Source organism: Balaenoptera musculus, chromosome 2 (genome assembly GCF_009873245.2).
Source record: "Balaenoptera musculus isolate JJ_BM4_2016_0621 chromosome 2, mBalMus1.pri.v3, whole genome shotgun sequence".
NCBI classification, from domain to species: domain Eukaryota; kingdom Metazoa; phylum Chordata; class Mammalia; order Artiodactyla; family Balaenopteridae; genus Balaenoptera; species Balaenoptera musculus.
The window spans coordinates 75006459-75020530 of record NC_045786.1 but is presented as its reverse complement, the minus strand read 5'-3'; the positions used below and the strand labels follow the sequence as shown (position 1 = coordinate 75020530).

Below are 14072 nucleotides of genomic sequence, written 5' to 3'. Positions count from 1 at the left end.
AGAGTGGAGTCTCTGTTTCCCCAGTCCTGTCAAAGTCCTGCAATCAAATCCCACCAGCCTTCAAAGTCTGATTGTCTAGGAATTCCTCCTCCCTTTGCCGGACCCCCAGGTTGGGAAGCCTGATGTGGGACTCAGAACCTTCACTGCAGTGGGTGGACTTCTGTGGTATAAGTGTTCTCCAGTCTGTGAGTCACCCACCCAGCAGTTATGGGATTTGATTTTATTGTGATTGCGCCCCTCCTACCGTCTCACTTCGGCTTCTCCTTCGTCTTTGGATGTGGGGTATCTTTTTTGGTGAGTTCCAGTGTCTTCCTGTCCATGATTGTTCAGCAGTTGGTTGTGATTCCAGTGCTCTCGCAAGAGGGAGTCTCAGTAGCTTTTTGGGCATATTCTTTGTTTTCTCTTTTTACACCCTTTTAAAGATGTAAAAACCATTCTTAGCTCACAGCCTTATTTGACCCACAGGCCATACTTTGCTGATCTCTCTTTTATGTGAACCTATATGCAATGTAGAATGAAACACAGATATCGTTCTACACACCTATGTAGAATGATAACTTGGTATTTTCCTTGAAAAAATTGACTTTCAAGTGAATTTGTTATTGATTTATCTTTCCTCATTTGTGTATATTTTACAATTAAATTATATGTAGGAAACAGTTCAGCAAATGATGTCTGGGGTATATCATTAGGACTAAATCTGCTGTTTCATAGTTTCAATGTGTCTACATTGCTTGGCATGTTCTTTAGAGATACTATTCTGTAATATAGGAGGGGACCACTGGGCTCAAAATTATTGGAGCTGTAAGAAAGCAAGCAGAGCTTCATTTTCTTCAGTATTCTTCCTTTGTTTGACAATGGAAGTCAAGAAGAAGTCAGGTTCTTACAGTGGAAGAAGTATCAGGCAGGGAAGAAACAGACATCATTGGAACCTTTATGTTTACTTTCAAAGTAACCCTTACTACATACTTTCACCAGTATCCAAATGGCAAAAAGAAAACAAAATTCATTTGGTATTGCAAAATTTCTTGAATTTGAATGTTCGGATAATCTAGTCCTAATAAAATGGAAAAGCCAGTATGTTGCATTGCATCACTGTGTAAGGTAGGAAATCCATAGCTAAAGCCAAATAGGTATGCTAAAACATTTAAATTCTATCGGAATTTGTAGCTTAAAGCAAGGATTTCCAAACATTTTTCACAATGGAAACTTCTTTTCAAATGAAATCTTAGGCTAACCTTCAACATATAAAACCAGTAAATATTTTATAATTATAAAGTGTTATGGTTAAATTTATATCATTTATTTATCAAATTTGTATCATTTCTTATTGAAATCAACAAGGCTATTATGATTAATACAAAAACTTGAAATTAGAAATTATGGATCGTAGTTGCAGTTTCACATTAACCTCAAAATTCATTTTATTTCTGTTGCACAGTCTTGAGAAAATATTTTTTATTTATTTATTTATTTTAACATCTTTATTTGAAGTATAATTGCTTTACAATGTTGTGTTAGTTTCTGCTGTATAACAAAGTGAATCAGCTATATGTGTACATATATCCCCATATCCCCTCCCTCTTGCGTCTCCCTCCCACCCTCCCTATCCCACCGTTCTGGGTGGTCACAAAGCACCAAGCTGATCTCCCTGTGCTATGCAGCTGCTTCCCACTAGCTATCTATTTTACATTTGGTAGTGTATATATGTCAGTGCTACTCTCTCACTTCGTCCCAGGTTACCCTTCCCCATCCCCATGTCCTCAAGTCCATTCTCTATGTCTGCGTCTTTATCCCTGTCCTGCCCCTAGGTTCATCAGAACCATTTTTTTTTTATTCCATATATATGTGTTAGCGTACGGTATTTGTTTTTTGAGAAAATCTTGAGTGATGAGTATTTGCAAATGATATCAGCCCTTTGTTTCAAGTCTGTTTTGCAGTCTCAGGATATGTTTCCATTAAGGTGATCTAGACTCTTGGAAAATGATTGGAAGTGAAGTTTTGCTTCAAAGTTGAAACAGACACTAACAACCACTTGCATTTCTTATAAACATGTCAGACAGAAAGTACCCTGCATTTAAAATAAGCTCTAAAACTATTTATAAGGTACTGTGATTGCATTACCATTAGTTTTGAGGATAGTATGTACCAAGCTGATAAGACTGAGTCTAAGCTGGTGTTTAATGTTCCACAGGTGTGATGTAACAATGTTCTTTTTGTATGGTTTTGTGTGAGCAGAAATGTTTAAGCCTAAATTTTAGAGAGACCAATGCACAGCTGCAGTCTTCCTAATTAAAAACCCTTTTACCAGAAATCATAATATAAACAAAGAGCATATTTTTTTCAGTTTTGCTTAATGATGACAACACAAGAAAATACTGTGTGTGTGTGTGTGTTTATGACAGGTTTTTATATGACTGCAAATATATTTTTAAAATATATCTTATATTTAAATTAAAAATTTCACCATGTTAACGGTACATTTAAGAAAAATTCTAAGAAACAGTTGAACTACTGGCTTAAAGGAGTAGTAATCCTTTCTTGTAAGCACCCATTTGGATTCAGGAACAAGATGGCAAAATACTCTTTTTAACTCTTTGTTTATAAATTTGTTTATTTTTATCAGTTTTATTTATGGAGATTATTAAGTGTATTAACTTAGTTATTTTAACATTATATAATCTATTAAAAATGTAGAAGATACATAAAGGTATAAGCTTGAGTCCAGGAGCTGTTAGAAATTATACTTCCCCCTGAAGGAAACTGGATGATTGGCAACTAAGAATTTAACAAATAGCAGAAAAAAATCAGTAGTATCAATAGTAGAGCTATAATCCTACAGTGGCTCATTATTGTTACTATTTTCTCACATTCATCATTGTTATGACTTTAGGAGAAGTTTTAAAACACTGAAAGGAAATAAATGTGAGCTGACTGTTTTCAAGGGTTCAACTTTTAGGAAGACTGAGAAAATATATTGTTTTAGGGGATTATACTTATTAGAGGTGAAACTGACAAAAGCCAAAGAGTATATAACAGTGTTATCCTGTTATAAGTTCTTCATTCATAAATTTAAAACATTTGAATAATTTGTTTTCAGTCTGTATAGTCTCTTAGCATGGAATTTTATAAGTTAATTGGTAAAACAGAACTTTGTTATTATGACCTAAATTTGTCCTTCTCAGATTTCAGTGAGAGTCCCTAATTTTAATATAAAAGGATTTATTTCATGTTCACCCTTTCTACTATAAGCCCTCCAGTAGGCTATAGTCTACTGCTATTTTATATCTTTAGTATGTAGCACAGTGTCTGATTAACAGTAGGGGTTCAATAAAATTTTATCAAATTTTATATATTGGTTTTTATTTGTTCCATCAAATATACCCTCTAAATTATGTCCATATTTAATATATTAAAGCGTTTAGAAAAACATGTTTTAAAATAGTCTTCATTACACACTTACATGACCGTGTTTATTGAGAAAACTGATGTGGACAGAACGACTCTTTAATTTGACCAACAAGTCTTTGTGATCCAGCCTCTTTCTCTCAGACTTCATCTCCCACCATTTACATTGATACATAATTATTACCCAAAGTCCATAGTTTACATTAGGGTTCACCCTTGGTGTTTATACATTCTTTGGGTTTTGAGAAATGTATAATGACATGTATCCACCTTTATAGTATCCTACAGAATAATTTTCACTGCCGTAAAAATCCGCAGTGCTCTGCCAGTACATCCCTCCCTCCTCCTAACCCCTGGCAACCACTGATCTTTTTACTGTCTCCATCGTTTTGCCTTTTCCCACTGTGTCATTTGGAATCATACAATATATTTCAGATTGGCTTCTTTCACTTAGTAATGTACATGTAAATTTTCTCCATGTCTGTTCATGGCTTGATAGCTCATTTCTTTTTCTTTCTTTCTTTTTTTTAAATTGTGGTTAAAAAACGTAATATAAAATTTACTCTCTTAACCATTTTTAAGTGTACAGTTTTGTCGTGTTAACTGTATTTATATTCTTGTGTAACATCTCTAGGACATTTTCATCTTGTAAAACTAAAATTCTATACTCGTTGAACAACTCTCCAGATCTCCCTCCCTCCAGCTCCTGACAAGTACCATTCTACTTTCTATTTCCATGATTTTGACTACTCTAGATATCTCACATAAGTGGAGTCATACAGTATTTGTTCTTTTGCAGCAGCTTATTTCACTCAGCATAATGTCCTCAAGTTTCATCCATGTTGTAGCATGTAATAGGATTTCCTTCTCTTTTTTTTTAAGGCTGAATAATATTCCATTGTATATGTATACTATGTTCCCTTTATCCATTTATCTGTTAATGAACATTTGAGCTGCTTCCACCTCTTGGCTGTTGTGAATAATGCTGCAATGCATATGGGTGTACACATATCTCTCTTCAAGACGATGCTTTAAATTCTTTCAATTCTTTTAGGAATATACCTAGAAGTGGGAGAGGCCTTCCTCTTTGACTAGAAATTTTGTCTTTGGACTTCCTGGTCTAAAAGTAGGTCCCTCACCCCTCTCACTCTGTACATCCTTATCCTGTTCAATTTTTCTTACTAATACTTGACTTTATAATTTATGTATTTGTCTCTCATAGTAGAATGTTAGTTCCATGAGATCAGGAACTTTGTTTTATCCACTATTTTATCGTTAGAACTCATACTAGTGCCTGGCACATAGTAGGTACTTAATAATAAAAATTGAAGGGATGAATAAATTGGATAAAATGGAAAATTTGTAGTAAATGTGCCTGCATTTAAATATCTTTTTTGTTGTTGTTTGATTTTCCTCATTTTTTCTCTTCCCCTTTCTGTTTTCAGAATATGAGTGATGCTATGGCAGTACTGCACAAACTACAGACAGGCTTGGATGTAAATGTAAAATTCACTGGTGTTCGAGTGTTTGAATATACACCAGAATGCATAGTATTTGATCTTCTTGATATTCCTTTGTACCATGGATGGCTAGTGGACCCTCAGGTAAGTAGAAAATCTTAAATTATATGAACACAAATATAGTAAAAATCTATTAATTTGGCAAATTAATCTAGATTTATATTTTCTGATACTTATGTTTTTGTGCTTTTACATGAAATTAGCCACATTGTGAGGTTTAGAGCACAGTCCTCCAGACTGCTAAATCTGCCCAAGACTTCTGACTATAATTTCATGGAGTTGGAGGCCAACTACGAAGCTGAGTCCACATCCTCACCAACACTTGTTATTGTTATCTTTTTGATTACAGCCATACTAGTAGGTGTAAAGTTGTATCTCAGTGTGGATTTGTTTGCATTTCTCTAATGACTAATGATGTTGATCATCTTTTCATGTGCTTATGAGCCATTTGTATATCTTCTTTAGAGAAATATCTGCAGATCTCTTGCCCATTTTTAATTGGGCTATTTGTCTTTTTGTTACTGGGTTCTAAGAGTTCTTTGTATATTTATAATATATAAAGTATGTAAGTATAGAGTATATAGTTTTAGTGCTTAATTTACGAGTATGATCCATTTTGAGTTGATTTGTGTATATGGTTTGGGGAAGGGATCCAACTTTATTCTTCTGCATGTGGATATTCAGTTGTACCAGCCCCATTTGTTGAAAAGGTTATTCTTTCCCCCAGTGAATTGTCTTGGCAGTCAGAGTGATCTTTGTGAAATAAACCCTCCCCTTTATCCCTGCGCCCTACTCTTTTCCTTAAAAGCCTCCAGTGTAACTAAAATAAGATACAAAATCTTTTTTTTTTTTTTTACTTTTTATTGGCGTATATTTGATTTACAGTGTTGTGTTGGTTTCAGGTGTACAGCAAAGTGAATCAGTTATACATGTACATATATCCACTCTTTTTTAGATTCTTTTCCCATATAGTCCGTTAGAGAGTACTGAGTAGAGTTCCCTGTGCTATACAGTAGGTCCTTATTAGTTATCTATTTTATATATAGTAGTGTGTATATGTCAAGCCCAATCTCCCAATTTAACCCTCCCCCCACTTTGCCCCCTGGTAACCATAAGTCTGTTTTCTACGTCTGTGACTCTATTTCTGTTTATTTTTAATTTTATTATTTATTTATTTTTGGCTGTGTTGGGTCTTCATTGCTGTGTGCGGGCTTTCTCTAGTTGTGGCAAGTGGGGGTACTCTCTGTTGCCATGCGTGGGCTTCTCATTGCAGTGGCTTCTCTTGTTGCGGAGCACGGGCTGTAGGCATGCAGGCTTCAGTAGTTGCAGCACGCAGACCCTAGAGCATGCGGGCTTCAGTAGTTGTGGCGCATGGGCTCAGTAGTTGTGGCTTGCAGGTTCCAGAACACAGGCTCAGTAGTTGTGGCGCACGGGCTTAGTTGCTCCACAGCATGTGGGATCTTCCCACCCCAGGCCTCAAACCTGTGTCCCCTGCATTGGCAGGCAGATTCTTAACCACTGCACTACCAGGGAAATCCTTTATTTCTATTTTGCAAATAAGTGCATTTGTACCATTTTTTTAGATACCACATATAAGCGACATCATATGATATATGTCTTTATCTGACTTACTTCAGTCAGTATGACAATCTCTGGGTCCATCCTTGTTGCTGCAAATGGCATTATTTCGTTCTTTAAAATAAGATACAAAACCTTTATTAGAGTTTTTATGATATACTGCGTGATCTAGACTCTGCCTCCTGTCAAACTTCACCTCATGTAATTCTCCCACCTTTTTACTACCCTCCAACAACACCAGCTGCCTTTCTATTTTTCAGACATACCAAGCTCATTTCTAGCTCGGGTTTTTGTACTAGCTGATTGCCCACTGTGGAACACTGTTTTAGTACCCTAACACATTGTTCTCCCAGATCTCCCCATTTCTAGTTCCTCATTATTCAGGTCTTAGGTCAGATATCACCTTGTTAGAGAGGCCTTCCCTTGTTGAAATTAGTCACCCTCTTTTCCCCCAGTCATTATCTAGAATTATTATTTATTTATTTACTTGATTGACTCTCATCTCCCAGTAGAGTGTATGTTTTTGTTGTTTTTTTTTAATTGATTAATTTATTTATTTCATTTATTATTATGTTTTTGGCTGTGTTGGGTCTTCGTTGCTGTGCATGGGCTTTCTCTAGTTGCAGCGAGCAGGGGCTACTCTTCGTTGCAGTGCGCAGACTTCTCATTGTGGTGGCTTCTCTTGTTGAGGAGCATGGGCTTTAGGCACGTGGGCTTCAGTAGTTGTGGCATGCAGGCTCAGTAGTTGTGGCTTGGGGGCTCTAGAGCGCAGGCTTAGTAGTTGTGGTGCACGGGCTTAGTTGCTCTGCGGCATGTGGGATCTTCCCGGACCAGGGTTCGAACCCGTGTCCCCTGCACTGGCAGGTGGATTCTTAACCACTGCGCCACCAGAGAAGTCTGAGTGTACCTTTTATAAGAGCTGGGCCCTTATTTCTCATTGTTAAGAACAGTGCCTGGAACATAGTAGGTTCTCAATAGATATTAACTGATGGAATGAAACATGCATGCATGCATTACCTATAGGGGAGGAGAGATCATAATAGCAAGGATTTGGTAGTGTTTCTTCATCCCTGTCCTTTGGTAAAGGTAACTGGTATTTTGGGCAGTGAAAGGGTGGCTTACTGTAAGCAGGGCATCTGTATTTTTTTTGGCACTCTGTCTCTGAGAACATCACTGAAAAGTCTAAATATGTCCAGCATCTGAAACCTCCAAGGTGAGTCATGTTGGATCCTGGCAGATGGCAATGCCAGGTAGCCTAGATTCTTGAGGAGGATGAACTTATGACCTAAGGAACTTAAGCCTGAGTTCTTAAAAACTGGACTCAGATCATCCCTCTGACTGTATGTGTAGCTACATATTGCCTGGCAAACAGTTGAATTCATATGCTTAAAGAAAAAAAGGTACTCTAATATAGGACAGAAAATTTTCATCAGACTTTTCTGGTCTACACAGTGGTTTTCAAACTCTTGGGCCTGAGAGCTGTGCTTTTTATCTATTTTACTTACTTGTTTTGTGACAGAAGGATTCTGATGCTGAGAAAGAAAACAGAACAAGGCAAAATCTGAAATCCATAGGTCTCTATGAAATATCTCTCAGAACTGGCTAGTTCTTTGTATTATGATTATGTGTACTGCAAATAATTATCTTGCAAATAAATGTCAGTCATTCTCTGGATGGTGGGCGGGCACCATAGTTCAGCCACGGGAAGGTGTTTCTCCTTTATTAATTGATAATTAACTCTTTAAGAGCAGCATTGGGGGCTTCCCTGGTGGCACAGTGGTTAAGAATCCGCCTGCCAATGCAGGGGACACGGGTTCAAGCCCCGGTCCAGGAAGATCCCACATGCGGCGGAGCAACTAGCTCACGAGCCACAACTACTGAAGCCCGCATGCCTAGAGCCTGTGCTCTGCAACAAGAGAAGCCACCGAAATGAGAAGCCCGGACACCACAACAAAGAGTAGCCCCCGCTCGCCGCAACTAGAGAAAGCCCACGTGCAGCAACAAAGACCCAACTCAGCCAAAAATAAATAAATAAATTAATTAATTAATTAATTTTTTTAAAAAGAGCAGCATTGGAAGTCAGATGACAGTGGAAATCATGCATTCAATGTGCTGAAAGAAGACAAATGCTAACCTATTTCCTATTCCCAGAAAAATTATCTTTCAAGAATGGAGAGAAATAAAGTCATTTTTAGATTAATTAAGATAGTTTCCTGCCAGCAGACTATCATTAATGGAAATTCTACGCAAGGATTTTGAAAAGAAGGAAAGTGATCCCAGATGAAAGAGTGAATAGAGAGAAAAATAACATGATAAATATAAACGGTTGTTGACTGTATTAAATAATAACATTATCTTTTGGAGTTTAAAAAACATTAGCATATGCAAAAATAATAACATAAGTTGGGAGAAGGGTAAAATATTCTAAGGGCCTAGAATTAATTGTTCAAGAAGAGAGTATTAACTTCTGAATTTGATATGATAGGGGTAGATGTGATAGTTCCTATAACTTCTCTGTCCAACATGGTAGCCAACTGTTGCTATTTAAGCTTAATTAATATTTACTTCTTAAGTTTCACTAGACACATTTCAATTGCTCAGTAGCCACGTGTGGCTAGTGGATGTCTTACTGGGCAACAAAGATTTGGAATATTTCCATTATTACAGTGTACTCTATTGGATAATGGTCTTTTGGAGTAACCGTGAAAAGAATAGAAAACATAGTGGATAACTTCTATATTAGTAGAAGGGGGAAAATTAATCCTAAAAGAAGGAAGAAAGGGAGGTAAAGGAATGGTAGATTTAATAAATTCAAATATATGAATAATTATAGTAAGTGTCAATAGGACTAAATGCTCTAGTTAAAAGACAATGATTCTGAGGCCGGATTAAAATATATATATAGTTGCTGTTACAAGAGACATATATAAGACAGTCTGAAGTTAAACACAAAGATTGCAAATAAAAAGAGAAAAAAGAGATGCCATACTGTTGCTAATCAAAAGAAAGCTGGTGTATCTATAGTAATATCAGAAAGAATAGACTTTTAAGTCAAAAAGCATTACTAATAATAGAATGTTTAATTTGCCAAGAAGATATAATCATTTTAAATTTGTATGTGCCTGGAGACACCTGGAAAGTAAATACCCTGATTGACTGTTTATTCCTTGGACCCATGGGAATTGCCACAAAGAATAAAGGTCAGTTTTTAACAATGGAAAACAAAATTTGTATGCATCTAATAACATAACCTCAAAGTACATAAAGCAAAATTTAACAGAATTATAAGAAGAAAGAAATTGTCATACTGGGAGATTTTAATATACCTTTCACTGTAATTGATAGAAGCAGAAAAGAGAACCTAATGAACATACATTCTTTAAAAACAGTTAATGAACTTTTTGTTTTTGAATAATTCCAGATTTACAGGAAAGTTGCAAAGATATTATTCAGAATGCCCATACATGCTTCTCAGTTTCCCCGAACCTTACATGACCATAGTACATGTGTCAAAACTTACAGATTTAGTGTTGGTACATTACCGTTAACTATATTAGTCTTCGCATTTCACTAATTTTTTCACTAATTTTTTTTTTTGTTGTTGTTCCAGAATCCAATCCAGGGTATCACATTGCATTTTAATCATTGTATCTTCCTAGTCTCCCCTTGTCTCTGCCATTTTCTCAGTCTTTCCTTGTTTTTTATGAACCTGACTATATATTCTTTTCATCCACTCATGAAATTTACAAAAATTGACCTAATGCTGGACCATAAAGCAAGTTTCAACAAATTTTTAAGGATTTAAAATATATGAAGTACAGAATAGTCTCTGACCACAGTGCAAGTAAACTAGAAATCAGCAGAAAAAAACAGTAGGGACTGTCTGGATCAAAAAATCATAATGAAACTTAAAGTATATTTTAAACTACACAACAACTAAATCTATATCAAAACTTGTGAGATTTAGCTGAAACAGTTTTTTTTTTTTTTAGCTAAAACAGTTTTTAAAGGGGTTTTTGAAGCCCTAAAATCGAATATTAAGGAATAATGAGACTGAAAATTAATGAGCTTTATATCTATCTTAAGAGCAAAAGTATTAAAATAGAAGGTAAATATATAATAAAGAAGATTAACAAAGCTAAAATTCTTCAAAAAGGACTTGAAGAGACACTTCACAAAAATGGATACCCAAATGACCAGTGAACGTATGAACTAGTCATCAGGGAAATGCAGATTAAAACGTAAATGAGATACGACTACACACCCATCAGACTGGCTGACATTTAGAAGTCTGACAATACTAAATATTGGAGAAGATATGCAGTATAGAGAATTTTCATTCCATGCTAATGAAAATGTAAATTGACTACCTCCTTTGGAAAGCAGTTTGGAGTTATCTAGTAAAGTTGAGGATAAGACTCAAGAATTTGACAAGGCAAATTCCCTAGAGAAACTAGATTTGTGAAACAGGATAAATGTACAGGAATGTTCATAACAGTATTATTTGTCATCACCCCAAACTGAAAACAACTTGAATAGCCATCAAAAGATGAATGAATAAATGTATTATAGTATATTCATACTATGGAATGCTATAGTACAATGGAAACAAATAACAGCTGCATACCACTACATACAACTACCTAGTATGTTATATTTTTGCTTATTTGGTTTATTGTTTGTCCTTTCTCTAGAATATAAACTTTATGAAAGCATAGACCATCTATTTTATTCACTGCTGAGTCTTCAGTTTCTCTAACAGCACCTGGTGCATAGTAGTGCATAAAAGGCATCCAAATGAATTAACTGAATGAAATATTAATGTAGAGATCCTGCCTATGAAATTTGAAATCTTTGTATTTTTCATTGCTAGTCTATAGTAGTACAACTGATTTTTATATATTGATCATGTATTTATTATTCTAGGTGTATTTTTATGTGTTCCTTAGGATTGAAAATTCAGTTCTTTGGAAAGACAAGTTGAGTCACTAAAGAAAATTGCTGTAATCAGTAAAGGTGTTACAAAAAATAATGAAAATGTAAAGGGATTGTGCTCTCAAACTTCTTCTTAAGGGTCTAAGTTTTCATTTTAAGTAAATGAAAACTGAAAGGCATATTCTTTTGTGTCATTTACCTAGAATCATAGCCAAAAGATCCACTTTCAAAGAAACGGCCTTATTTGGCTCTGTATCAGAAGGTTGACAAGTGAATACATTTGTGTGTTTTAAGCTAACATGAACTGTTTAAGATGTGTATGTAACATTTTCCACAGTTTCCTGCTTTAATTTATTCAATTAACTGATCTTTAGCTAACCGTCAGTCCCACTTGGATGGTTAAGAGGCTTTTACCATCCTTGAATTTTGCAGGAACAAAGAAAAATTATAACCTAGAGAAGTTGTTCTCAAACTTTGCTAGGCAGCAGTGGAATGAAAACTTAGGCACTTGAGAAACAACTTGAGTTTTGAATTCTTTTAGCTTTTTAAAAAGCTCCCAGTTTGAAAACCACTGCCCTTACTATTGTGCAGATCTGTCAGTTCTTGTGGTATTCAAAGAGTAGGTATTCATGAAGATCATTTGGATGTGGAAAGAAAACATTGCCTCTCTTTTTTTTTATCTCATTGTGTTAATTTGTGTTAATTAATATATTAATTAAGTACATGTAATAATTTACAAATAAATATATTTTAGGGATGGGAGGGCAATCAAAGTAAGTTGTTTAGACAGCAGATATCTATTTTGCTTCAATAGTAAAAGCAAAGTATATGGAAGGAGAGTAGAGATGCCCAATTTTATTTTCCTATACCTTAAAACTTTGAATTTATTTTTCTACTGTACCTTCACAGACAAAGATCAAATAAGAATCATGAGGCAAATATTTTCCCTTATTAATATATATTAACTTTTCTTTAGGAAAATAACATTAGTTATGTCTGCTCATATCTCCACTATGCTAGGAACTAAGTAACAAATAAAATGGGAAACCCTGTTTATCCCATAAATTAACATCTTTTACATTTGCCTTGCTTTACAATCTTTTTTTTTAATTTTTTAAAAATTTATTCTATTTATTTATTTATTTTTGGCTGTGTTGGGCTTTCTCTAGTTGGGGTGAGCGGGAGCTACTCTTTGTTGCGGTGCACGGGCTTCTCATTGCGGTGGCTTCTGTTGTTGCAGAGCATGGGCTCTAGGCCAGCGGGCTCAGTAGTTGTGGCTCGAGGGCTCTAGAGCGCAGGCTCACTAGTTGTGGCACACGGGCTTAATTGCTCCACCACATGTGGGATCTTCCTGGACCAGGGCTCGAACCCATGTCCCCTGCATTGGCAGGTGGATTCTTAACCACTGCACCACCAGGGAAGCCCGCCTTGCTTTACAATCTTAAGAAATAAAGTTGCATATAATAATTCCATTTTATTATTTTTTGCATAATTGAAATATGGCTAAGCAATATTGTTCATAATACGTTATTGTGAGCCATAAACAAAACTGGAAACTGTTGGGTGTTGATTTTAGTGCTGATTTTCTGTTTTCATAAGTAATACTTTTATATTTAGTATTATATTAGAATAAAACCCTCAAGAGTTATATGGGTTTCTTTGTTATTGTTTTTAATTTTATCATGATTAGTGAGACAGTTGTTTGTTTTGTAGATTGATGACATTGTAAAAGCTGTTGGTAACTGCAGCTACAACCAGCTAGTGGAGAAGATCATCTCTTGTAAGCAGTCAGACAACAGTGAGCTGGTTAGTGAAGGTGGGTGAGTGTTGCTATTATCTGACTTACTCTTGGCAAAGTAACTTGTCTTAAAATTTAATATCTTTCAAATGTCTTAAATACAACTTCTAAAAAATAAAAGTGATTCTACCTGTGAGAATTAAAAGAAGTAATTATTCATAAAGGTACCAGTGAAAGGTTTTTCCTAGAACCCTTTTTACTTGTTTTGTAAAATCACTCCTGGATTCTAATAAAAGTCTTTGGAATCACTTGCTATCTTTGATATAATCAGTTACCCAAGGGTTACTGATAATTACTCTTTTAAAAAAGAGTTATTATTTGGGAGTACTGAGGGAACTTTATAATTCATCCTGAATACTTCTGTTGACTGAGATGCGTATTATGGTACTCAAGTGTTCATTTTAGTAGAGCTCTACCTTATATTTCAGTACAATATAGTATATTAAAGCTCTATTCTGGATCAGAGTACACCTTTGATCATCAGTTTCCCTAATCCTTAGCTAAAATTAAAAATTGCTAAATTCATCAACATAGAAGTGTTTTTTTTGTGTTTGTTTTTTAAGCTGTGTTCCAGTCAGTGAAGGGAAGAGCAGATTTGAAACCAGAGTGCTTTCAGGAACCATAGCATTTGGGTATAACTTCACCATCACCCACTTCACTTTTTCATAAATGTACACAAATACTGAGACTGCTGTTCTCCTCAGTTTGAAGGGTTAACAAAAGAAAGAGAAATCGTGAGAAGCAGACACACAGTTCTTTCACATGCGGTATAATAAAAATTTATTATCGTCACTACATTTTAAAAAAATAAAACCAAATGACTACAAGAGTAC

At 35.3% G+C, this 14072-nt stretch overlaps 1 protein-coding gene across 2 annotated transcripts in view; it reads left to right on the top strand.

The window, feature by feature from the left end:
* Positions 1-14072, top strand: part of MINDY2 (MINDY lysine 48 deubiquitinase 2) — a 73017-nt gene that overhangs the window by 29439 nt on the left and 29506 nt on the right. For both annotated transcript variants that reach the window (XM_036843398.1, XM_036843397.1), the window contains exons 4-5: positions 4854-5012; positions 13155-13257. In XM_036843398.1, the coding sequence (XP_036699293.1) occupies positions 4854-5012; positions 13155-13257 (262 nt within the window). The remainder of the gene's footprint in view (positions 1-4853; positions 5013-13154; positions 13258-14072) is intronic.